The sequence below is a fragment of the Platalea leucorodia genome (genome assembly GCF_965183815.1).
Source record: "Platalea leucorodia genome assembly, chromosome: 4".
Lineage (NCBI taxonomy): Eukaryota > Metazoa > Chordata > Aves > Pelecaniformes > Threskiornithidae > Platalea > Platalea leucorodia.
Window position 1 is genome coordinate 89,543,913 of NC_138826.1, and position 25,441 is coordinate 89,569,353.

General features: G+C 40.7%; 2 protein-coding genes across 12 annotated transcripts in view; one reads left to right on the forward strand and one right to left on the reverse strand.

Moving 5' to 3' along the window:
* The window catches only part of GRIP1 (glutamate receptor interacting protein 1), a gene marked incomplete at its 5' end in the record, with an annotated part of 332,803 nt that extends 331,503 nt beyond the window's left edge, over positions 1-1,300 (forward strand). For all 11 annotated transcript variants that reach the window (XM_082308369.1, XM_082308362.1, XM_082308360.1 and 8 more), the window contains one exon: positions 871-1,300. In XM_082308369.1, coding sequence (XP_082164495.1) covers positions 871-1,107 — 237 coding nt within the window. In that variant the 3' untranslated portion in view covers positions 1,108-1,300. The remainder of the gene's footprint in view (positions 1-870) is intronic.
* A 1,268-nt stretch (positions 1,301-2,568) lies between these two features.
* On the reverse strand, positions 2,569-21,151 carry HELB (DNA helicase B; the record flags this gene model as incomplete). The annotated part of the gene is given in 15 exon segments (XM_082310213.1): positions 2,569-3,634; positions 4,147-4,596; positions 4,831-4,965; positions 6,457-6,661; positions 7,244-7,303; positions 9,412-9,496; positions 10,529-10,659; positions 11,632-11,773; positions 12,582-12,753; positions 13,912-14,784; positions 16,137-16,363; positions 18,817-19,191; positions 20,521-20,763; positions 20,766-20,778; positions 21,131-21,151. Coding segments are annotated over 15 exon segments (3,222 nt in total). The 3' UTR covers positions 2,569-3,544.
* Between the last annotated feature and the right edge of the window lie 4,290 nt (positions 21,152-25,441).

Sequence of the window (25,441 nt, forward strand, 5' to 3'; positions counted from 1 at the left end):
ATCTACACCGCTTATTGTATTTTAGATGATGATCAGCATTGTTCTTTTCTGTTTCTGCTGGGAAAGGATATGTGTAGGGGGAGGCGGAGAAGGACAAATGATTGTAATTGCTCTGTGCCAGGGGCCGTGTAAATCACTGAGACCCTCAGTCAGAAAAGGCAGCCCTTCATGGTGACTTGGGCTTTTATGCCGCAGCACTAAGGCTAGCTTGTTCTGTAAAAGAGTATTTAAAGAAACAAATTCTTTCAGAATGTTAGGTATTTCAGAACTCTAAAGGAGACAAACAAGTGCTCACTGGAAAGCTGGAATTCCCTAAGGCATTTCCAGACAGATTTGTAACTTTTGCTGTTCTTGATACAGACTTGAGAATTGTTTCTGTGCTTAATCCAAGAGTTGTTGATTGACACAGTTGTAATAATGTAATTCTCACTGAGCGCCACACTTCCCCCAGTGCCAAGTTGGATCATGATGGAAAAACTAAATTTTTTTGTCAACTAGCCCAATAAAATACTTGATATATTATTTAAAACCGAAGAAGACCTGAACTGAATTGAAATTTTAGATGTGATCTATTGCATTTAAATTAACGAGCACCATGAAAGACAGAATAACTATGTGCTGTTAAAGGTCATCTATGGAGTGGGCGTTGTGCAAGTACGCCCACTTTAGCTACGGTCTGCTAAAGGGTGAGTAGAAAACTTAACCGGTGTCTTCAGACCAGACGCCATGGTTAAATAGTCTTGTACTGGGCGCTTCTCTACCTGGAATATTTAAATCAGGTTCCACAGTCTCAAGGATAAATCTGTTGCTCTTGTGATCTCATTTCTTTTCCCTAAAATGGTAACAAAAATCGATCTTCTAATCGTTCAGGTAAACCACGTTCGCACCAGGGACTTTGACTGCTGTCTAGTTGTGCCCCTCATCGCAGAATCTGGCAATAAGCTGGAACTGGTTATTAGCAGAAACCCACTGGCATCTCAGAAAGGAGGCTCAGAACAGCAGGCTTCAGCGAGCGGGGAGTGGAGCGATCAGAATGCTGCCTTCCTTCAGCAGAGCGGACACGCTACCGTTAACGCAGAGACACGGGATCCTACAAATACATTATAGCAGAAAATCATTTTAGTGGGACGTTCGGTAACGCAAGACAATTATGGTGCTAAATCCCTTTAAGATTTCTCTGAGATGGAGGCTCAGATGCTGTATAGCACTAAAAAGCACAGGAGGTCAGTCTGTCTGTCTCAAGGCTTATAATAATTCATGGTTACTTTTGAAAAAGTTTAATACTTCATTAAGTCGAGTCATTCCATTCTGAACAATCTAGCATTAGCAACAGTACAAGAACTCTTAAGGGCCTTTTTTCCCTCAAATAAGAAACCGAGGAGCTGTTTCCAACATGATTTAAATGCTCCTCTCCCTTCATCAGCAGCTGCTGTTTGAGGGAAGAGCACGGAGTTAACCTCTGCTAACGGCGGTGTCCAGGTTACGTGCTTTTTAAGAACATTTTAGCAGAAAGGTGCTGTCTGATGGAGGAGTGGTGTGCTGCACTGGCTTTTCTTGATTAACGGCTGGAGCTGTGGTTTTGGGGACCTTTATTCTGCCGGCAAGAAGGGTGCACTCTCCAGACAAAGCACGGTTTGGATATTTTAACAAAATGCTCGCAGGAAGCTGCAGTATGCGGTGAACGTTACTCCCCCACTTCGGTAAATTTTGTTAGAACGCGTGTTATTCCCTATGCAATGAAATATTTAACGGTATGTCTTGCAACCGGTGGGGATTTTTAAGCAGAGACTTTTTTTAGTGGGATAAAACCTCTGAAGGAGGATTACTGACAAGAGGAAAACTGACATGAGTTCAGACAAATTAGAGAGGTTTTAAAAGAAAATGGCTTTTTTAAAACTATGTCAGTGGAAGATTGATACAACAGCTCTTTAATGATCCATAAACCTGTAAACTTGTACTGTCACACGTGAGCTTTTTAAGTCAAACAATTTCTTCAAGGGACAAAAGTCCCATTTAATACGCTTGGTTTTCAGCCTTCTTTATGATAAACATTACCCCCTGCAACACGTTTTTAGAATTTAAAATTGTAAATATATTTTACAAACACATCACACAAATTGTCCCCTCTGCCCCCAAGCAATAAAATACTGCCAGTTGCTTTATATGCTCACCAGCAGCTGCTTTGGTTTATTCCGGTATTCAAGTTGTTATTGGTAATTCTTGTTATTGGTGAATATAAAGATACTGGATTTGTACATTTGTAGAGTCTCCATATCTAAGCAATCACCTTACGGAGTCGTTTCTGGTCAATTTAAACTGTTTAACTGTATCCCTGTTGCTCTTTCCGATACATGAACAAGCTCACCTGCCCTGCACACACAAGTATCTCGGATTTCTATTTCAGCACTGCCAGGAAAGGTCAGAATGACATTCAATGCTGAATCATGTAAAAAAAAAAAAGTTCATGAGTCACTTAAATATGTATTTTTATTTGTAACAAATAAGTATTAAACTGTAAAGTATTTTTGTACAAATTTAATACTTTAATAGCATGATATTTATCGTCTATGTTATGTTTTTTGAAATTCAAACTGTTGCAAATATTTGTATGGAAAAACTGTATAAATTGAAATAAACAGTGATTTAAAGACATTAAAAATGAGGTAGCATTATTCTACTTTATATTTTTTCCACGGTTTTAGCAAAAGTACGATGTTTATATTTGTGGTACACTTTTTCCTGCCATATGTGAAGAAAAAAATAATTATGAAAAGCAAGCAAGCTGTCCAAATTTTAGTACAATTTGTCTGATGTTTGATTAAACAGCTTATTAATCTCAAAAATGACAATACAGCAAGTCACACAGTACACAAAAAAAGGTTGAAAGTGGAATGTTATTTGAACTCTGACTTGGAATTTTGCTTTTCTTACCAAGATTGTTATCAGCGTGTAACACTTAGCTAACGCAGCAACGGCAAGTTGTCCATCTCTTTCAAGTACAACTTGGGAAAAATTTTCCATGTCCCTGATTGCAACTTTCTTGTTCTATTTATAACAAGATTAAAATCCATAATCCATCAAAGCTTAATACCCATAATTTAGAAAAATCTAAAGGTCCCTTTGTAAACTATTTTTTGGCTCGAGAGCAAACTGCAGTTTTGGCACATCTCTAACAGCTGCTCATCAATTCTGTAGCATTAGGAGATGGATACATCTTGGTATGGATAGCTACAGTCTTTAAACCCAGAAATCCCCGTGTATTTTTTTAAAGGAACGTCTGGATCCTGTAAGACCTATAAGTTCATTCTTCACCAAAACAAAAGAATGAGATGATTTTTGATCACTGGCACACCAAGGAATCTGCTACAAAAAAAACAGAGCACTGAAAATATAAAAGGCTCACTTTAAAACAAGCTGTTCTTCATAGAACGTGCAAATCCGGGAAAGCCTTTGAAAATCATCTGCATACCCAGCTTCTCTGTTCCAAAAATCTTGACCGAAACAGGTTCAAGAAAGGTTCATAAGGAGGGCAGTTAATTGTTTGTTAGCTTCTGAAAAGCTTCCTAGGAATCGGTTGTCCCAGAGTTAGATTCTGAAGTCTGGAAGACCCAAGCGGGGAATCTTCTACTGTTGTCTGTCAAAACAAAACAAGAATGTTATCGGAGTTTGAACCAGAACTAAAATACAGTAATGTCTTCAAAAAAAAAGCTCTTTCCCCATGACAGGGCTCAGAAATTATTAGATGTAATGAAAAAAGCATCTGTTAAGCATGTTTGACTGTATAAACGTCAACTTCAACGATTAAATTTTATCGAAATCTTTCACAGCAGGTCAGCTCCTCAAAACTGCCTTCTGTAGACAAAGAGTAAGCTAATAGAGGCCAAGCGAGCCAATGGATCGCTCCAATGAGTAACAAGACGTATAAATTTACTGCTATTAACATAACTTTTTTTTCCCCCTATTAGTCATATATTACTCTGGGAAAACATCTGCCAGCCTTGACTGCTTCACTCATTACTGGTCATCTTGAACATTATTAAATAAATAACAATAAAACAATCGTAACAGCGTCCAGGCGATTTGTGGTGGTGAAAGAGCGTGCAAAAGGTTGGTTTAAACTTTCTCAGGAAGGAGACAGATACTTACAGAGGGCTTTTTCATAGTGTCCTCGGAATTCTCTGCCAGAGTTTGTTGTCTTTTACACGGACTTCGCTGCAAATTGCCCGGCTCCTCTTCTGTATTGAGAGCTGCTGACCCTTCCTGCTTCATCGGGTCGGCCAGAGGCTCAGGCGGGTCAGGAGCACCCGGAGCTACACAAACAGCCCGAGTCTCAAGCTCTTGACTTTGCCAACTCTTCGTCAGGGGAGAGGAAGGTTGGTTGGGACAGTTGCTTGTTTCTGCGATCGCCTCTCTCAAAAACCTCTGTAAGCGAGTTTTTCTGGGCACGTTCCTGCTAGTGACCGCTCTCCTGAGGTGCATCTCTTCCGCTATAACATAGACACGGCAGCGTCCTCTGGTCACGGCTGTGTACACATGCTGCCAGTGCTGACGGCCAGGATTGCCAACCACGTAGACGACGGTTTTTATCTCAGACCCCTGAAACAAACACATTTAAGAACGCCTTACCAAAGTAAGATCTCCAGTAAGACTTACAAGAACAAGGAAGTTGGAGACAACTGGGGACACTCCCAAGAATATTTTCTATCCTGCGTTCAAGGAATTTTAGTTTCACAAGAGCATCTGACTCTTTCACGTGAAAATACAGTGCATTAGCAGGATAAAGCCAGGAGAAAATTTTATCAGCTGATTGATAGCTTCTTTATTTTTTACCTGAAATGTGTGAATAGTTCTGGCCCATGCATGCTTTATATGGCACAGCTTCTTCAGTGCCTTGTACTTCACAGTGAACGTGGAGCCGTACGTGCTGCTGATGGTCAACAAGCGCTGTTTATCAATTTCTACATCCTAAAGAAATAGCACAAGAGCACTCAGCAGTAAGCTCCTATCCATCAGCAGTTTGATCAATGCCTATACAGCTCTCCATGTCCGTATTCTAGCTCTCCCCGAAATTAAAATAGCTGCAACGTCAACCAAGTGAAATCGTTTCAGAAGACACTTGTCCTGGTTTCAGCTGGGATAGAGTTAATTTTCGTCTTGGTAGCCGGTATGGGGCTGTGTTTTGGGTTTAGGATGAGAACAATGTCGAGGATACACTGACGTTTTGTTCTTGCTAAGTAGTTGCTAAGTGGCGCTCACAGTGGTAAAGGACTTTTCAACTGCCCCTGCTCTGCCGGGTGCACAAGAAGCTGGGAGGGGGCACAGCCAGGGGGAGTGCTGACCCAGACTGGCCCAAGGGCTATTCCATACCATATGACGTCATGCTCAGTATATAAGCTGGGGGAAGAAGAAGGAAGGGGGGACATTGGGCGTGATGGCGTTTGTCTTCCCAAGTAACCATTACGCGTGATGGAGCCCTGCTTTCCTGGGGATGGCTGAACACCTGCCTGCCGATGGGAAGTAGTGAATGAATTCCTTGTTTTGTTTTGTTTGCGTGCACGGTTTTTGCTTTGCCCATTTAACTGTTCTAATTTATTTTGCTTCAATTATTAAACTGTTCTTATCTCAACCCACGAGTTTCCTCCCTTTTACCCTTCTGATTCTCTCCCCCATCCCACTGGTGGGGAGTGAGCGAGCGGCTGCGTGGTGCTTAGTTGCTGGCTGGGGTTAAACCACGACAACACTAAACCCAAACGATTGCTACCTTTCACTGACCACCTTGAAGGAAAATGGGTTCACTGTACAGGGCCTACCCTAACTCCTGTTTAGTAAGAGAAATGCTGAGAAAGGCAGTTTTAACCCCTAGAAAACTAAGATTATCCTAGGGCGCAGGGAAGTAGACCAGTGAGGCCATTTAACAACTTGTTGCCACAAACGGAGAAGAGCCTGCTTTCTCCCACCAACGCTGTATGGTCCCCCTTTCCCGTGCACAAATACTGATACTTTCACTGGGCCCTCTGCTGGGTCAACTCACTGAATCCAGCAGAAAAATACAGAGTTTTTTGTTGCTGTATTTTTTTGGTCAGCTTAGTTTTCTGCCAGGGGAGAGCTCAAGCTGTAACATTAGCTTTATTCTTTACTTAAGACTATGTTACTACCTATATCCAAAACACTGCCCATTTCAATTACAACACATTTGAGTATTTACAGAATGTATTTACACTGGACATGAGCAGACCAACCAAAATAATACATTTTACAAAAACATCCAGAGATTTTTTTAATTCTCTGTTGTGAGTCTGCCTCTTTCTTGCCTTTCACATGACAGTCTGGCAGAACTAAATATAGATTATGGACTAAAATTACGAAGTATGAATTGTTTTGTTCTGGGGATTCAACAAAGACTGAATCAGTTACCACTGGGCTTTTTTTGTGCAAGTTCTTGCAGCAAGGACTTACCCCTGTTATGAAAAATACATCTCCGTTGCACAGTCGTTTGCCCTCCTCAGCAGCCTCTGTAGTGAGGGTGGGTTCTCCACTTCTGCAGTCATGGCGATTGGGACGCTCTCTGAAACCACAGTCTGGCAAGAGATCCTTAAGATATGTATTCCGCGTGCAGGAAATCTTGTCATCAATTTGAAATAAAAGTCGGTTTTTATGGTCTCTAGGTCAGAGAAAGGAAGAGGGAGAAATGTATTTACAAAGTATGCATTTACCATCTCTCAGTATTTCTTCTCTTTCCCCTCTCTATACTTGGGCCAGATGAAAAATCTTAATAATGTTCAAAACAGTTAAGACAGCTCACATTTAAAAGATGTTTCCTGAACTTTTGTAAAACCTTTTGGTAAAAAACAGTAATATGGAATAGCACTGAAATCCTGCTTCCAAAAATATTTCAGAATCTATTTAGAAATCACACAGTGGCAAAAAATAATTAACCTTGAGGGTTTCTTCCAAGTTGCTTTTATGTCACTTTTAAATATTCAACAGTAACTCAAAATCCTGGAATTCACATAATGACAATTTAAATGAAAGGCAAACAGTTTACGTTATCTCTGTTCACAGGTTGAGATTACAGAACCCATCAAAGAAAGTTTATTATATAAATGATTTCTAGCATAAATAATCAGATCTAGATGAAATATTGAAAGTTTTACAATCTTATTTTAGGTTGTTGGCCTGGCTGTAAGACTTTCAAAACCAAAGTGAGATTGTTTACAAGAAAAATTGCAAAACACTGGCTTACCTGGTTACATGATTTGAATAGTGTTGGCAACAAAGTTCATTTATTAGATCACAATCTTGCCTAAATCATAAAAAAATAAGAACAAAATCATGAGGTACAAAACATACAATTACATGCAATGTAACATTAGCATTAATTTATAAATAATGGAAAAAGCCCATTTTAGCTATGATGATCTTCTACCAACAATTAAAAACAATGGCTGATCCAGAGTTTAGAAGATAGAGCAGTAAAGGAACGGTTTTGCCTAAATACCATAGAAAGTGAGGCAAGGATGTTTGCAATGCATACCTAGATTAGCTAGATTTAGCTTTAAGATAAAGAAGAAAACTAAAGAAAAACTAAAGCCTGGATATATTATTTTCTGTCTGTGGATGTATCAGAAATGATACACTGCAGAAAGTGGAACTTTCCACTGAGCCAAACTATGAACGACCCGTGCTCTGCGAAAAGGATCTGGCAACTAGGAGAAGCAGCTAAAAAGATACAGAAGTATTTGTTTTAACAGCACACCGTGAAAATCTAACGACTATACCCTTGCAGAGGAGCTAACAGACTGATAAAAAGGGAACATCCTGGCGCCAGCGGCTGGGTGATGGCCAAAGCAGCACGAAGTCAGATAAAACCGCAGTAACTGGGTGAAAGGTAAAAGCGGCGAGGGGAGATCGCGACCACCGACCCAATTCAAGACCGGAAAGGCTTGCCCCCCCCCCCCCCCCCCACCTGAAAGGAGCGTGTGTGCTCATTTGCATAGCAAGCAAGGCTAATTTAAATACGGCAAACGAATAACACATGAAATGTTAATCACCAACCAACAGGTGTAAATTTGGGCGGGTTTATACTGATCATGTAGCAAGAGAACTGTTTTGTAGTTTTGTACAGAGGTGTGCTAGCTTTGTGGAACCGCCACCTGGCACCCGTCTTTGTGCACAAACGTGAATAAAATACCTCTGCTCTGTGTGTTAATTGGCATTTGCACACCGCGTTAACGACCCCGCTTTTGGGACAACAAAAATAGTCAGAAGATTTATTTGCTTTTTAAAGATCTGGAATTTTAACTTCTAAATGCAGATTAATTACCTATAAATATATTCTAGAAGCATCTTATAAGGAAATCCTTAACAACAGTATTGTACCCAAATGCAGACTGGAGGAATAAAATTGATTTCAGAGTTACTCAACATTCACAACAAACACGTGAACTAGCTAAAATTTATAAATCACTTATTTGCGCACTAGTAACCTGTAAATAGTGGGCGTGTTTTAATTGCTGAGAAAAGGTTCTTCACAAATAAAAGTGGAAGAGTTTTTTCTTAAGTACCTTTCTGTGCAGAAGCGTAAATTTATGGATTATTGGTACTACTGGACATTACATTTATCCCTTCAGTGTTTCTGTGAGGCAATCCGTACTATTCACGCTCCTGTGATGGTTCACATTATCAGTAATTACTAACCTTTCCAATCTTTCTTCCAAATGCGTTAGAGCCCTACATCCTACACCCAACCTCTTCTTAAATGATGAGTATTGTGCTTCCAAATATCCAGACTGCAGGCATTCACCACTGCCCAGCAGGAGCACTAATGCCCATCAGCTTATATGACTAAATCTGGCCCTTGTCACATGGTCAAAATACACCTATCTTCTGTCATCTGGTCAATGTCCACCTGCGACAGAAGCATGTATAGACAGTAGGTTATATGTTCCATCACGCACCCTGGAATTCACATCTGCTACGATGGGATACGTTTGAACATGGACGTTTCTTTGTATTTTGCACGTTCCTCCTGCAATCAAGCCCTCACTTTTTGCTTCTGAAGAACACTGCACTGTTAGCAAACACCAGAGCACAGGCTCTCAGAGAATCTACTACAAAATCTGACCACTGACGTCCATCCTTTGTTTCTTTAACATCAACAGTACAGATGAACATGAACATGAAGGCAGAAATCATGGTGCAAAGTAACAATAAGCTTATAAAAAAATGAAGCGACTCCCCATGGAGAGACGGGGGGCAACCTGAAGGTACAGGAAAAGACTCCTGGCGTGTTGCTCTCTCTAGTAATTTTACGATATTGCCACTAGTCTCTCCAACTCAACACATTCAGCTATTTTTAGATTGTGGCTGCTAGCAAGGATTTTTTCAATGTCTGCCTGCATGCTCCGTTACCTTCTGAAAGCAATGAACTGCGATTGTTTGGCATCCTGCAATCCTGGTCCTTTTTTAAGTAAAGTCTTTATGGCAGTTTGCAAACCTGTTTTAGAAGACATAAAAGGTGTAAAAATATGCAGAACAAACAATTTAAGAAAGAAAAACATAATTCAATATGAAATTGCCTTTGCTTATTTCTTGCTTCAATGACATTTCAACTTGTTTAAAACAACAACAAAAAACCCACACAAACCACACCCCCCCGCCAAAAAGCCCCACACCACAAAACACCCACATATATACTCCTCCCAAAAAGTATCATGCAGTTATCCCAGTATTAAAATCTGAGACACAAGAGTGCTATGGAAAGAAAGAAATTCTTATTTCTCTGTGTTACAACAGCTGTATAGAGCATATTTCATGCAAAATATGGTTTTGATACAGCACATTAAAGAGGTAAAGCTAGAACATTTTTAAGCCACAGACCTATACATTTAGATTTCACAGAAGAAATCCATTTTTAGTATTCTGTCTGCTGTGTAAGTTACTATAGTAAGACAAGGTGATAATATTAGCACTATTTTTTTCCCACATCCCCCTTGAAGCGTTTCGATGCATATGAAGTAGAGACCACTCAGTCCACTTATCCAATAAAGGCCAAAAAACCAAAAACAATGGCCCTGACCCCAAAACATTTTTAAAGAAATACTGGTGTCGCCTCTGCTTCCATTTTCCTAACTTGATTCTAGAGTTGGGAGCACATTCGTGTCCAACACACCATCCTGTTACAGTTGCTGTTGACTCAAATGATTCACCTCTGAAAAATTTAATCTTTTAAGGTTTGACAGCTCCAACTACAACATAAAAAGACGATCACATTTGATTACAGTGATGGAATCTGTATCACCCCCATTTCAAAACGTAACTGGTGAGGCTGGAGCTCTACAGCGTATCCTTTGCACTTACAGGTCTTGCTGTGTGCACTTACAGAAGGCAAAAGATAAACTATGAATCTAGCATTTAAATTTATACCACAAATAAAACCAGACTAAAATCTTCCTGAAATGTTAGTTCCAGCCACATAGCCTATGCTTTATCAAAGGGAAAGTCAGGATCACAAACTGTACACACATACTGTCACAGCCCCCACCGGCAGGCAAAGCAATAAGAATGAATTTCTTCTCTGGGCTTGGCATTGACATTTCCTCATTCCAATCAGAAACTTTCAGCACCTCATCAAATTCAGGAAGCTTCCGGTGAGAGATTCTTGAACAGAGCAGTGGTGGGAAAACAGAAAAGAAAAATTATTTCCAGGTAAAGGATTCCAGTGTATCATCACCTGCATCAGCCTGAAGTTCACCATTTGTAGACTTTTGGTCATCTACACTACATACACCAAAAGCTCTTTCTTCTGAGCATAACTTAATTTCACATTAAAAAAATTGGTAATTTATTCTCTAAACCCTTCAGCACTGCAGTAGGTACTTAATATTACCCACACAGTTCTTCTCATGGGACCAGACTGAAGTAACACAGAGGTGTTACCCAAAAAAAATGAGTGTGTGTAAAACAGTAGTTCTGGACTTCTTGCAAATGTTCAGAATGTTCTCAAATTCCAATCAACATCAAAGAGGTCTTGGGCACTCGGACCTAGATTTTGTTGTTTGAAGTTTAAAAAAGAAATCATGCACTGACAGTAAACAGGATTATTTCCAGACCAAAAGTAATGCAAATGCTGGAAACGTGTAGAAGATCTAGGTATTAATACAGCAAAAAATAAAAAGAAACTATGATTTAATGCCCCTTGACATCCAAACTCTCAATGTAATTCAGCCTGTTTTAGCTGTTGTCACACTTAGCAGCAATGTCTTTAAAGCCTCCTTCTTAGAGAAGCAACTGTAAAGTCATTTCAGAAGGCACAGTGATTTGTGCATGCGCAACTCATTTGAAAACAACAGAGAGTATTTGACAGTAAAATACATCCCATAAAATTCAAGAGTATTCCAGTACACACATTCTTGTTGTTCAATACATATACTCCTGGAAAAACGTGTGGGGTTTTGTTGTTGCTGTTTTGGGGGTTGGTTTGTTTGTTTTTAAAACCAGTGTTACTGATTTTGAGTAAGAAACTCTAACAGAAGCAGTACTATAGAGTCAAATCTGGATGCACTACTATTTTGCAGGTAAAGGACCAGGCCTGCTACAGGAATGCTTCGTACATACATAAGGAAATCCTACCTTGATGCATTATCTACAATTAGTTGTGATTCAGCTCTGTGATTAGTTCGCAGTTCCACAGAAAAGCCTCTTGATTTTAGACCCTCAAAGATATCAGCTAACATGTTTCCTGGGTCTATGCTTGGTAGCTGTCTAGTATCACCTAAACAGAATGCAAATTAGTATTTCTGAGAAGCATTAATAGATAATCTGTTAAACACTGTCTCAAAAAAACAACTGGAATTAATAAATACTCAACCCTCTACATAGTAACATGCTTCCTCAATACAATTCACATGAAATTAAACTTTCAAGAACTTAAGAAACTTTGTTTGGGGAATCAGGCTGGAGTGTAGTTTAAATTTTTCATATTACTCACTCAGTAATGCCTTACTAGCAGGTGCAAATCACTCTACATGATGAACGCTGACAGTGATCACATCTTATTCAAACATATTTTGAAAGTTACATATTTAAAAACAAATGCCATAGATGGCATGCCAAAAAGCCAACCCCTGAGAGAGCAGAAAAACTTGATTTTACACTTCTTTCTTTGTTTTCCTTTCTGAGTTAAAACAAGATGATCCTGGCATTAAGAATGACATGAAACCTCCCTTCTAACACGTGATTAATATGCTAACACTAGCTTCTTTAAATTTAAGGAAATCAGAAAAGTTTTCCAGTTGCAAGATGTAATAAACTACCACATGGAAGTCATAATATTTTCAGAATCAGACAAAACACTGCTAAACAGAGAAGAGAGATACTGATGCTTTCATACTGACAGCTGAGATGGAAAACTGTCTATCTCATCTGACCTTATGAATAAGCAGAAATATCCAAGTACAGAACAATGTAACGTTCTGGGGGGTTTAAGAGACTCAAGGAGACCAGCATCAACCTCTGATACTTACACTGTATATTGTCTATTATTAAATATCATATAATGCTAAATTTGCCGTTTCACTTACCTAGAATAATAAGTTTGGCAAGCTCAGCATGCTCACACAAGAGTTTCAAAACTAAACTAAGAACGTGTACAGACACCAAACTTCCTTCATCCACGATCAGAATCGTCACAGTAGAAAACTTCCACGGCCGTACTTGTTCACTCTGCCTCCATGATTTAAAACTATAGATGATCTAGAAATAAATCAAAATAAATCAAGCTCTGACACTAATCAACTGTAAACAACTGTCTTATAAAGGTAGCCAGAGTGTGTGGTATCTTCTAATGTTGTATTTAGAGCTATTATCTGAAATTCTGAACTTTAACCCGTAAAGACTCAGAGGACTCAACCGTTCAGTCTTATTTTACTCCTTGGTGAACACATTTCTAGCCGAGATTATCAACACTTACATAAAAGCACAGAAATGAATCCTTTTTTTTCTCTGCAGGGACCCTAAAGGACATAAGGTCAGTCATGAGGTTGCTCAGTAACAGAACACCTCCTACTATGACTTGCTGACATTAATAAATCCCCAGCATTGCATGGGGAAGGGGAACAGGCAACTATCCAATCCCCAAAGGTAAAATAGGCCCACAGTATTTATGTTATTAGAATTTTGATTTATACAGCGTATTGCACACCCCCAACGTCTTCTTGGCATCTTCCACTACCTTGGACAACAGAGACTTGACCCAAGTTTATTAACAAAGAGTTTGCTTTCTACTTTTTTTCTAAAAAAATTTGCACAATATTTAACAGTAATTAAGAAAACTCTGTGTGAATTAAATTTATCTCATTATTCAACCCCAGGCTACTGATCTCTTCATGTATGTGCAGGTATCAGTATGATTGCTAGGCAAAAGGAGACTATAAAACAGTTCTGCCATCTAGAAAGTATTTCTGTCTTAATAAGAAAAAAAAAACAAAAAACCACACACCACCAAAAAAACAAAAACTGAGACGCTAAAAAGACCAGATGCCCTAGAAAGGCACAAATTTGAGATGTGTATAAACAGAAAAACAAACAAACAAAAAAGAAACAAACAAACAAAAAAGAAACAAACAAACAAAAAAGAAACAAACAAACAAAAAAGAAACAAACAAACAAAAAAGAAACAAACAAACAAAAAAGAAACAAACAAACAAAAAAGAAACAAACTTACAGCAAATAACATATTTCAAATGATTGATTTATGATTCCCCAAAATGTAACACTGACTTTCAAATGCTGACAAGTTGTACCTCAGCATTATCATTAATATCTACACATTTCATAAGGAAAGTTCAATAACAAGCTTTTTTTTAAAAACAAGAATGGACAGTGCCAAAAGGTCAAAAAAAAATTCCTTACCTGATGCAGTGTATATGCAGGAAGCTTAGTTTTTTCACTCAAAAGGCTTGCCGCCCTCCCTGTAGGTGCAGTAAATAGTACATTCAAAAATTTTTTTGTGTACATACTCTCTGACTCCCCATGAAGATCAAAGGTATTCCATTCCTCCGACGCATCCAGGTCTTCTTCAAAGTCCTTAGAAGCAGCTTCCACTTCTTTTTCCATCTGCTTTAAGTGACGAAAAAGGCAGCTAACTATTGTACTCTTCCCAGAGCCTCCTTTTCCACTTACGATTGTGACAGGATTAGAACAAATCTTTTCCATAGCAATCACCTGATCCAAGTCTACCTCTGCTTTACTTTGGGTACCAAATGTAGACCCCACTTCCTTTTCAGGAAAGTGATTTTCACAGCTATGATTGTCCGCACTATTTTCCTTCAGATGTTCCATTTCATGAGCCTGGGTAACATTCATTTTGTTATCTACCGTTTCTCTTGATGTCTCAGAAACGTTAAGTATCTTTCTCACATCAACATCCAGTTGCCACGAGCGGTCTGACAGAAGGTCACCTATATACCTTGCAATGTCTTTTTCAGATTTGTAAAGATGAGGCAGAAACACTAGTTTTTTCTCCCTAATCACTACATTCTGATCTTTCAAAAATTCAAGAGACTGCCAAACATGCTCAATGGACATATCTTTAGAGACAAAACGAGCTAATTCATCTTGATCTTCGTAAGTGTGTCCCATTTCTCTACACTGTTTCTTGAGTTGATCATACAGAATTAATGCATTCTTCTGCAAGTCAGGAATCTTCCAGAGGAGATGTTCACACTGACAGAAGGCGGCCCACGTTGCCTCACAGTAAGAAACGTTCAGTTCCCTATAGGTAATCTTCTCCCCAAAAAGAACAAAAGCAAACACATATGTATTTCAGAAGATGTTAGCCTCTTGCTGAATAACATTCCTCCTAGTAAAGACAAATTGCAATTCAGAGGGTGGAAGTCTACAAAAACGTATGTATTTTTCATAAGGTATGAAGTGATAATGCTTTTCAAGCTATATGAAAGCAAGATATTTAAAAGTAAGATGGAATGATAATTCCTCTCAGTCACCCTTCTGTATAAAATAGAAACTTTAAAAATCAAAAACCTGGTGCAGAAGTTGGGTGTTAGGGAGAACTTGGGCACACCTAATTAGCACAATTTCAAGTAAAGGCACAAAAAAAGTAGAAACAGAGCATAGGAAAGGCATTAGCCAGAAGACTGTACCCAGTTCTGAACATGCTACTTCAAGAAATACACGACCTTTACAGAGACTACCACAAAATAGTGAAAGACTGAGATGTGAAAAAAAAGATGAACTATTGAGGGAAAGAAAAATGAATTGGACTTGCTGAGCCTTAAGAGAAAAAGCTAAAGAGAGTCTTCAAGCAATAAAAACACTGCAGTGAGAATGCAGGTCCTTGGTACAAGAAACAAGTCTATACTGCATCAAGGAATAGAAAAATTGGACATCAGAAAAAGCTTTTTAAAGGAAAGGATGTGAAACACTGGAATGTATTGGCTAGACTGCTGAATCTCTGAAATTGGAGGTCTTAAAGAAAAGCCAGAACATCTGTCAGTAAAAGCACTGGGGGGGCCGAAGCAGAGGAATTAACTAATCACATTTCTGAACTACTAAGCTACAGCTCCCATCTGAGGTACAGGAGTGCTAAGGCGAGGTGCAGCAGCAAAGTTGCACAGCAAGAGTAGCAAAGGAAAACAAGAAGGTAAGCAGCAATCGTGAATCCCATTTTAAAAAAAAGGAGAACAACTAGACCACGTGACCTATTAGAGAGTAACTTACCTACCTTACTGTGCAAGCATAGATACTGTTCTATGTATTAAGAACAGAAAATCTCATTTGCCAGTATAAAACTGAACAGTACAATTGAGGGTTTTAAATTAGTTTTCTTACTTTTGGCCCAACTACCTCAAGTATTTAATTTTCTGTTCCTTGTAGAAAAGACTAAGCAAATGGCTGTAACAAAACCACCTTTAAAAACCTTCTGAGACTGATTTATTGTAGACCAACTGGGGAAAAAAAAAAACTTTGCTAAAACTGAGTCCAGTAAATCAAATGAACTAGCTGACCTCCTACAAATGCCCAGTTAATATACTGAACGTAAATGAAACAGCACTGTATTCTAATGAAGCTCAAATGTAACAAACACCACATTTTTTACCCTGCTTAACATTACTTACCCTGCTGAAGCCAAGTTTCCATGGCTCATTCTTTAATATCTCATCCAACTTTCTTAGCATCTTGTCTTGACAATGTACTTCCTCACCATCCGTACCATCGTTTTCTTCAGTCTTTCTTTGCCAACACACCATATTCAACAGACAGCAAAAATGGCGTGGGAGAAGAGTTGGCAAGTATTCCAGTATCCTTGGAAAAGTCAGAGCTACCAATACTGCCTTTCCTGCAACTGTATGCACCATAAACCAAAAAAGTTTTAAGCAATATACAAACATATTTGTAAAGACAATTTAAATTGACTCTGGCTCTTATTCTTCTGCCTCCCCTACATCCAAAACATCCCTAATTTCTTTGTTTCTTATTCTTTGTCACCCTTTTCAAATTCTTTTAAAGACTGTTTTCCCCGCACTGCCTTGGGAAAAAAAAATATAAACAGATGACAGATAAAAACTGCAACTAAATGTACTCATTTGGAAAATACATATTATACATTTGGTTTAAACAGACTACTCAATAGCATTTTGTAGAATGTCAGTTCAGACCTCACCATGCTTGCCTCTCCTATCTAATGGTAATTTTCATGCAGATGTACAGAATAACATTTAAAATCCAAAACAAGAAAACTCGTTTCTAAATTTGTAGTATCAGACCAGTACAGGAACTCAGGAAAACAGTGCTCTCCACTGGCTTTCTCAATGACCCCAAACTTAAGCTATCACTTTTCCTGTTTGTATCAGTCTTGGGATCTGCAAAAGGGGGATAATGAAACTGATTTGCTCTATACCTTCCTTTAAAAAACAAATTTTGGAAGAAAGTGAGACTTTTAGAAGTTTTATCTCTTCACAGGAAAAAAAAAAAAAAAAACCCATGCAATTTTTAATGGAGTGTTAAGGAAAGTTTATAATTCCAAATTTAAAACACCCATTTCTCTTCAGTTACGTACTTTCTGATCACCGCCTCACCTACAGAAAGGCAAAGATAAAATCTTTTTCCTTCCAAGCAAATACTTAATTTAGAAGTGGAGAATCAACACACACTACTTCTAGACAAAAGTATCATGAAGGCTTGAATAACAAACTGCTCAAGCCCATAAAAATGACAACCAGGAAAAAGCAACAATAGTAATAGTAACATGACACACAGGGGGGTGGGTTGTTGTTTCTATTGCCCAATGATAGAGAAAGAAGAAAGCTTAATTTGTGTCAAAGTCATTTAAGGTAGAGATTAGGAAAAATCTGCCAACTAGAAGAACAGGATACCTAGGCACACCGTGCAGTCTTCAACACTGAAGAGTCATGAACATACTATACAAGCTTCAATCAGAAATGATCCATTATCCCATTAAAACTCAAGCAGCAAACTAGATCTGAGTTTCTACCACTATAGATTCCCATCTCTTTGTGGTCATGAAAAGATTTAAAGTCCGTAACAGGGGTTAAGAACTTCTACCATTACAAAAACACAACAAAAAGCCTGAAGTCCATAGAACTGTGAATATTTTCCTCTCCTTACACATGTGATTTGGAGTAAAGTCTAGCAGAAGCTATGAACTCTCCTGTCAGACATGATCGGACCTCCAAAACAGTCACCTCCATCTTTTGACATGCCACTGCCCAGCAAACCAAGTACTGGAAGACTTCGCAGATAGACCCAACCTGTCTGTACAGATTTATGCACAGTTGCAGCTCAATCTAAAAGACCTCCTCCAATTCAGAGTACTGAGTCCCACGGCACTGACACCTAAATGGCTCTGTACAGCACCAACCCAGGACTGCCTATGTCTACATCAGGAATGTGGCATAATGGAAACAGATCATCAGAGCAAAACAAAAGAGCTAGTGCTGAAGAGACATCCCAGACGTCTTGACTTTCTGTATTTCGGTGTTTTGCTTCAGACCAGTCTGGTCCCAAAGACTGAATGCCCATCAGGGGTTGGAATACCTTAGGTGTGCAACTGGAACACACCTTTTGGGTTTCATCCAGCAGGAATACGGTCAATACTCTCAGAGACTGCAGCACAATGGGGACAAGAGGGATGCTTCCTTCAACAGCACGCTCCTGATCCAATCTCTAACATTCACGTAGTCACACCAACATAGTCCACAACAGGATCCTCAGCAGTCCTGAACCATCGCCATGTGGAGATACTCTGGTGTTTCTGCACTCTGCTCCCCAGCCATACCTATCTGTTGATGGGCAGGATTCAAATGCACTTAGATAGCCTATTTAGTGCAGCTGATTTGGACCACACTGAGCTCATTTACTGTCCCCCTGCACTACAAAGAAGCAGCTATACTATTTCTGAACACATATTTGTCCTAAAAAGCCATACCACCGTGTTTAAGCAGTGCTGAACCCATTTTTAATAAGCCTTGTTGTATCTGAATAAACTATAGGAAGCCAGCACCAGTGTCTTTGCATTCCTAGCACAGACAATTCTACTTAGTAAGCCTACAGAATTCAGGAAATTCCCTATGTGTTTCTAACTGTATGCCTATCTTTAACTGGTCAGCTATCCCACTGTCCTCAAATTTAAAAAAAAAAAAAAAAAAAAAGAATCTTTGCATGTTCAAAATTCATTTGAATATATACTTCACATGAAGACATGTTAGCTTGAATACAGTATCTGAGATAGAACTCATTAGCTTATAAAACAATCAAAATAGCACAGGATATACCTACATGATTTTGAAACGTAGTAGAAGATGTCATAATGCTTGGTGTCAACTTGTTTCTTCCTTGTCTGTAATTGTGAAACTTGGAACTGTTTTAGTATTTCTTCAAGATTTCTAAAACTCAGCATGGACTCCATAGGAAGCCAAGTAAAAAACTTTTCTTTAAAATCCTCAGGAACGCTACATTCCGTAAGAAAGAGTGAAAAGACTTGCCGATTGTTTTCTTCTATATCAGTCCGCAGAAAATATGATGGATATCCTTGCACAAAGTACTTCGACCCCATTTTTTTAGCTTTAACATTAACTCTCCACCAAGGGTCAACTAATGGAAAACGTCCAACTACTTCATACTCCTTTTTGGACTTCTCTTCTTGTATAACAACTGAATCATTAAAAAAAAGAATAAAACCATTGTTAATTGATAGTCATAGAGATTAAAAGTTTGGTTTGATTAAAAGAGTTTTGTTTGTTCAAAGCTTATTTTTGTCTTTTGTATAAGTTGCAGTAGTACAAGTAAAGCAGGGGTTTTCATAGAAAACTTCCTGACGTCAGTCTTTACAGTAGTATTTAAAAACCAAAGCAAAACCAACCTCACAAACAAGCACTAAAACTGCTTCCCTAAGTGTCAGAACTACAAAATTAAACTTGTGTATGAATATTTATTAAGCCAATTAAACACATTGGCATATGGTTTAATATTACACCGCTTATGCCAAGTCAACTTACGCCACGAAGCACTGCATCATGGTGCCTGCATGCTCTTCAGATACATTTGTATACTGAATACTTCCTGTAACTGAAACCACCAGAATTATAAGCAGTTTATATAATAAACTCTTAACATTTTGTATGACCCGGTTTGCCTCCTCTTTCCATCATCTTTCCCTCACAAAAATTAATACACCATTCCTCGATCCACGATTGGGGACCAAATGCTATGACCAGAAAAAAGCAGCACCTACGTTTAGCAGGACCTCTTTCTCACCAAACCAGAGTACCAGCAGCTCTTAGGTCTATAGCAACTTGTCTGTTTATTTTCCCCTTGTTACTTCGCTCAATTTAGCCATTTTTAAGACAATTTTCGGATAAAATATTCTTGCTAGGCAGAAGTTGCTCCAACGTCACCAGCTTTTCTGAGTACTAAATAGAAAGTAGGGAATCATCAAGGTCAAGTAACACTCTTATACGTCATAAAAGAAAAACCTATGCATTTTTTTGTGTAACGTTAACTTGAACGGAAAAACTTTTGTTTTCTTACTGTTGCAATACCGTGGCCATACAAAAGCGCGAATTACATGACGCTTCTACTACCTGCACGAGATTTATCACCTATTTCGCATCATTTTCGCTTTACTTGCACTGAACTCAGTGACCGGGCAAGGAGCGAGCTTCGGTTTCATTTCCTTTCGAAACGCTCCGCATGGTCAGACCAGAGCCTCCCGACGCCGGCGAGGAGGCTGCCAGGCCCAGGACCGAACCCGCGGGAGAGCCGCCTCTCCACAGCGCCCGCGCACTTTGCGCGCCGCCGCCACCCCCGCAGGGCCGGGCCCGGCGCAGAGGCCGGGGGCAGCTCACTCGGTTCACACACAGCGCCCCGGGCCGAGCCCAAACCCGCCCCCGAGGGAGGCCGCGGGCAGAGGACACCAGAGGACACCGGGGGCCGCCCGCCCGCCGCCCGCCCCCGCTCCGCTCCGCTCCCGCCGCCCCTCACCGGCTCGGCGCGGGGGCAGCGCGGCCTGCAGCTCCGGCCCGGAAGCCTCCAGCAGCGCAGCCTCCGCCAAGTGCGGCTCCTCCTCGGCCTCATCCTCGGTCTCCTCCTCCGAGCCCCCCGCCGCCGCCCGCCGCGGAGGCAGCAGCACCCCCCACAGCTCCACCACCGCCGCCGCCCCTCGCTGCCGGCCGGACACCGCCATGCCGCCCCTGCGCCGCCCCCTCCCGCGGGATCCCTCCGCCCGCCCCGCGCCCGGCCCTCCCACAGCCCCGCGCCCGGCGCGGAAGGAGACGTCGAGCGGGGGGGGGGGCGCGGTGCGGTCAGTCACGGCCGGGGGTGACGTGCGGCGGCCGCCGCCGGGCGTCGGTGGTGGCCGCGGCCCCGCTCTGCCGCCGGCGGTGGCGGGGCAGCCTGAGGAGGCCGTGCCGCCTCTGGAGGTGCGGGCCTCGTGGCGGCTGGAGCCCGGCGGTGAGGGAGCGGGTGGCGGTGAGGGAGCGGGTAATGCACAAAGCTGGCGCCTGTGCACCGCGGCGCAGAGCGTGGGCAATTGCGGTGTGACGGCTGAGGGGTGGAAGGAACGCGCTGGAGGTGGGCAGGGCTGAGCCCTGACCTCCGGCTCTCGCCCCGCCATCGTTTGCGCTCATACGAGTACAAACGTTTGTACTCGTACGAGTTGAACGAGAGGAAACGGCCTCAAGCTGCGCCAGGGGAGGTTTAGGTTAGATATTAGGAAAAACCTCTTCACCGAGAGGGTGGTCAAGCATTGGAACAGGCTGCCCAGGGAAGTGGTTGAGTGTCCGTCCCTGGAGGTATTTAAAGAACGGATAGATACAGTGCTCGAAGACATGGTATAGATGGACTTGGCAGTGATAGGTTAACGGTTGGACTCGATGATCTTAAGGGTCTTTTCCAACCTTGACAATTCTATGATTCTATGATTCTATACCTTGGTGCCTTCGGCTGGGGCTGCACGGCTAGGAGGCGCGTCCCCTGGGTGGTGGATAGGGGATCCCTCTCTGGAGGGTGCACCGGATAAAATTGAAGAAGGTGCCGCGAACCAACGCAGCCTAAGGGAAGGCCACCCTGACAGAAAAACCACTGGCCCTCCAAGTCATGGGGGTTGGGCAGGAGGCCAACTACCTCCTCCAGGGGAAAAAAAAAAAAAAAAAAAAAAAAGTTGCAGAAACGACGAGCATCAGTTTTAGAAATGGTGGGGATGGAGAAAATCAGTAACGAAGTGAGGAGGAGGAGATGGAACTGGATCAGTCATGTCCTGAGGAAAAAATCGACAGAAGATTGCGCTGTGGCCCTTGGGTGGACTCCAGAGGGAAGAAGAAAGCGGGGTCGCCCAAAAACGACCTGGCGTCGGATGGTGGAGGTTGAGAGGAATGGTGCAAGCTGGAACTCCTGGGAAGCGGCACGGCATGCAGCCGCAGACCGATCGAAGTGGAAGAACGATGTTCGCGCCTTGTGTGCTTCCTGGCACTGAGAGAATTCAGATTCAGATACCTTGGTGCCCTGCTGCAGAAACAGTGCCTTTTTTCATAAATCAGGTGATCGTTCTGTGTCCTTGCATGGCCCTGATCACAAAACCATCAAATCATAAAATCAGATTTCCGATACATCCTATTATATTTCACCCAGCTGCCCCTCAAAGTCGTATAATACTACGTATAACTGGCAAATCATTTTCCAGGAGGTCCTTATCTAAAACCACCAGTACTGCCCTGTATTGTAACCCGGGCAGTTCACGTAGCTGCTTAGTCTTCGCTTTTGTTCAACACTGCAGATCTTTGCCTTTTCTGAAACTTTATCTAACACTAGTTTCGTATTTTCTTGCAGCTCGTCGATGAAAATACCAAGCCGAATCATGTTTAGTATTGATCTCTCCTGAAGTCCACCAGAAATCCTGCTATTGGGTGATGAAAGGAAGTATTTTTAGGATCCGTTTTAAACTAGTTTTCACTGGTTAGTAGTTAACAGGTTAATAGTTGCCATGTTGCTATGTATCTCTATTTTTTTAACAAAATGTCACATAGTCATATTTCTGCATGTTCACCTCTATCAGCTAGTGTATGTTTTCATCAAAGAATTAAGTTTGTTTGATAAGGTTTATTTTCAAAAAATAAAATTCAATTTGCTATCTCTTGTGTTTTCATTGGCCTCCTCATTATTTTTTTGTATTTTCTTCCAGTTTCTCCTTTCTTCTGCTTTGGACTGATGTCACACTAACTAACCTGGACGCCACTATGGATGTCTTGCTGCCATTTCAGAGTACTGGCACGCAGGTTAAAGGAGAGGCAAAAGCAGTAGGTGCTGGTGCAAAGGCTGGTGGATTCTTCCATTTGAAATTAAGTAACAGTCCAGACCAAAGTGCAATGTAGAAATGCCCGATATTACACTAAATATAATGTACCAGTCTAGGCACAGCAGCAGATAGTTTGCCCAGCTTCTGAGTAGCTGTCAGGAGCATAGGCATACCCTTTAAAACAGTAGCAAAGGTTGTTTGTACATATGTTTAGAAAAAGTGATATATAATAAAATAGATCAATATACAACATTTCCTTTTGGTCTAAACTAAAAGAGACCCGATCCCGTTTCACATTGTTTCATGACTCCTTCCCATGCATGATCCAGGAGGCCCTCCGCCCACAGGACTACCCTACAAAGAGTGGCTCTCCTTTCACCAACTCCCTCCTTACAAAACTGAGGGGCCTTCAGCTCAATCACACAGAGGAGCGTGGACTTTGTCCTGGCATGGTCTTCTGCCACTTCTCCATTTCTGGGAATACCTATGTTACTGTGTCAAGTAATATCTATAAAAAGGCAGAGACATGGAAATACAACTTTTATGATTTTTAAAACCAGCCGCAAGTCTCATGCAAACCTAGGGTCTTGAAATAGTTGTTTTCAGTTCTTGTGTGAGTTAACTTTAAATAATGGTATTCTTTCTCCAGCTTAATTCACAGATAATGAAATAACTCCTTTACATGGCAGGCTAAGGACACATGGCCTATAAAAGGGAGACAGGAGAAGGGACAGAGACATTCATGTTAATTTAAAAAATCTAAAGCATTCGCTTACTGAAGTGCTTAATGGTGTTATGCAGTGATACATTTGAATCAGTGCTTTAAGATACTTTTTTCTTATGCAACATCGTTTCACATTTAACTGTGTGTTTGTGTAAGTGAAACTGGATGTCTGAGTGCCCCAGTCTATTCTGAAAATACAAATTTAATACCATATTCAGCAAGCCTGACTCTGGAATTTCCTTGTCTTTCTGCAGTCCGTACTATACATGCTGAATTCCTGCATGGTGTCTTACATTTCCGTTCCTCTTTGTCATTCAATTATTTTGTAAAGACTGAGGAACAGATACTGAGGGTTAGATGCATCTTGATTATGAATGGCTTTCTGTGTGCCCAGCTTTAAATAGGTAAGCCTTGATTTTCCAAAATGTGACTGTTTGCTGCTCAGGTGAAGTAAGATTGGTTTTCTAGAGCTCGGTCAAGCACTGAGAATTAGAGAATCCTTTTGAAAATTTGGGACTAAATGATTTGCTCATCTGCACAGTGTAGCCAAGTTTAAGGTTCCCATCTGCTTGGTTGTCTTGCCTCCCCTTACTCAATACTACTACCCATGCAGTTAGAGAATAGAAGCTAAAGTAAATCTTTGATTTTATGAAGTCAATGGTAAAATTGTTAACTCTAATACAAGAAGGATTCCATCCACGGAAGTCGTATTATAAGAGTGAAAAAAAAAAAAAAAGAGCAGGTGTATAGATTTAGAGATTTACAACACATATGTGCAAGAAAAGATTGTTAAACATTAAAAAACAGATTAACACAAGGCCAGGAGATTGAGTCAAAAATTACTCTGTCATGAAGGTTTTAAATCATAGTTTGAAAAATACTTTGAAGTCTCAGATCAGCTTTGGAGACTAGCTTTTTCTCCATCATGTCTCACTTTAAATTTCACCCCCAAACCCAAGAATGTACAGTAAAGGAAAACACGCTTTGACAACCCTATGATTTTACCTTCTGACGCACCATAGTATCACTGCCATGGTAATTCATGACTCCTAGAGTATAATTTGACATGACACTAAAGAAGTTATTACTCTTCTGTCCATGGGGAAAAATCTGTTTATAAATTTGAACTCAATATTGCTGCATTCAGTGGGAAAAAAATCCAAAGCCCTAAAAAGCAAATAGTCACAATGAACAAGGAGAGATCATTTGCGCCGTCTCTTACTGCTTTGTGTCTTGACACACAAGCAAGTTTTCGCTTAATAAAAAGTATGCACATATAAATCTCCATCCTTTAAATGGATGTTTGAAATCCTACTCCAAAAACAATTTTCAGAACATTCTGGCAGGTACCATTTATACACTGAATAATTATATTTATGCCAGCCTCCAGAATTAAATAAGACTTGCTACATTTGTTAGTGTTGCCCCACGCCAGACATCCCCTTGGAAGGGATGACTAGCAGCTCATCTTTGACTCTGAGTAGGATCGGGGGGGGGGGATCCCCCAGTCTCAAATTCATTTGGATATTCATTGCTCCCTGATACTCTGCTGGGATTCAAGAGATTCCTCTCTGCCGAACTCCAAAAGTTAAGTCTGAGTTTGCCATCCAGGAGCATCAACTGGAAGCCCTCAGAGCATGAAATTAGGTGATGTATCTAGCACAGCAGGAGGCAGGAGTAGCAGAGAGAGGTTTAAACTTTCATTCCTCTTGAGATGGAAGGGTTTCTTTTTTCCCCTATGATCTTTCAGGGTGCCGTAGAGGAATCATCTCCACAGCAATACTTTTGAGGAAGGAAAATTATGGACAAGAGCAACCCAGCCTAGCTGCCTTTCGAGATGCTAAATTCAAGTGGTGGACCCGAACGACAGTGACCTATCCTTACTGCTA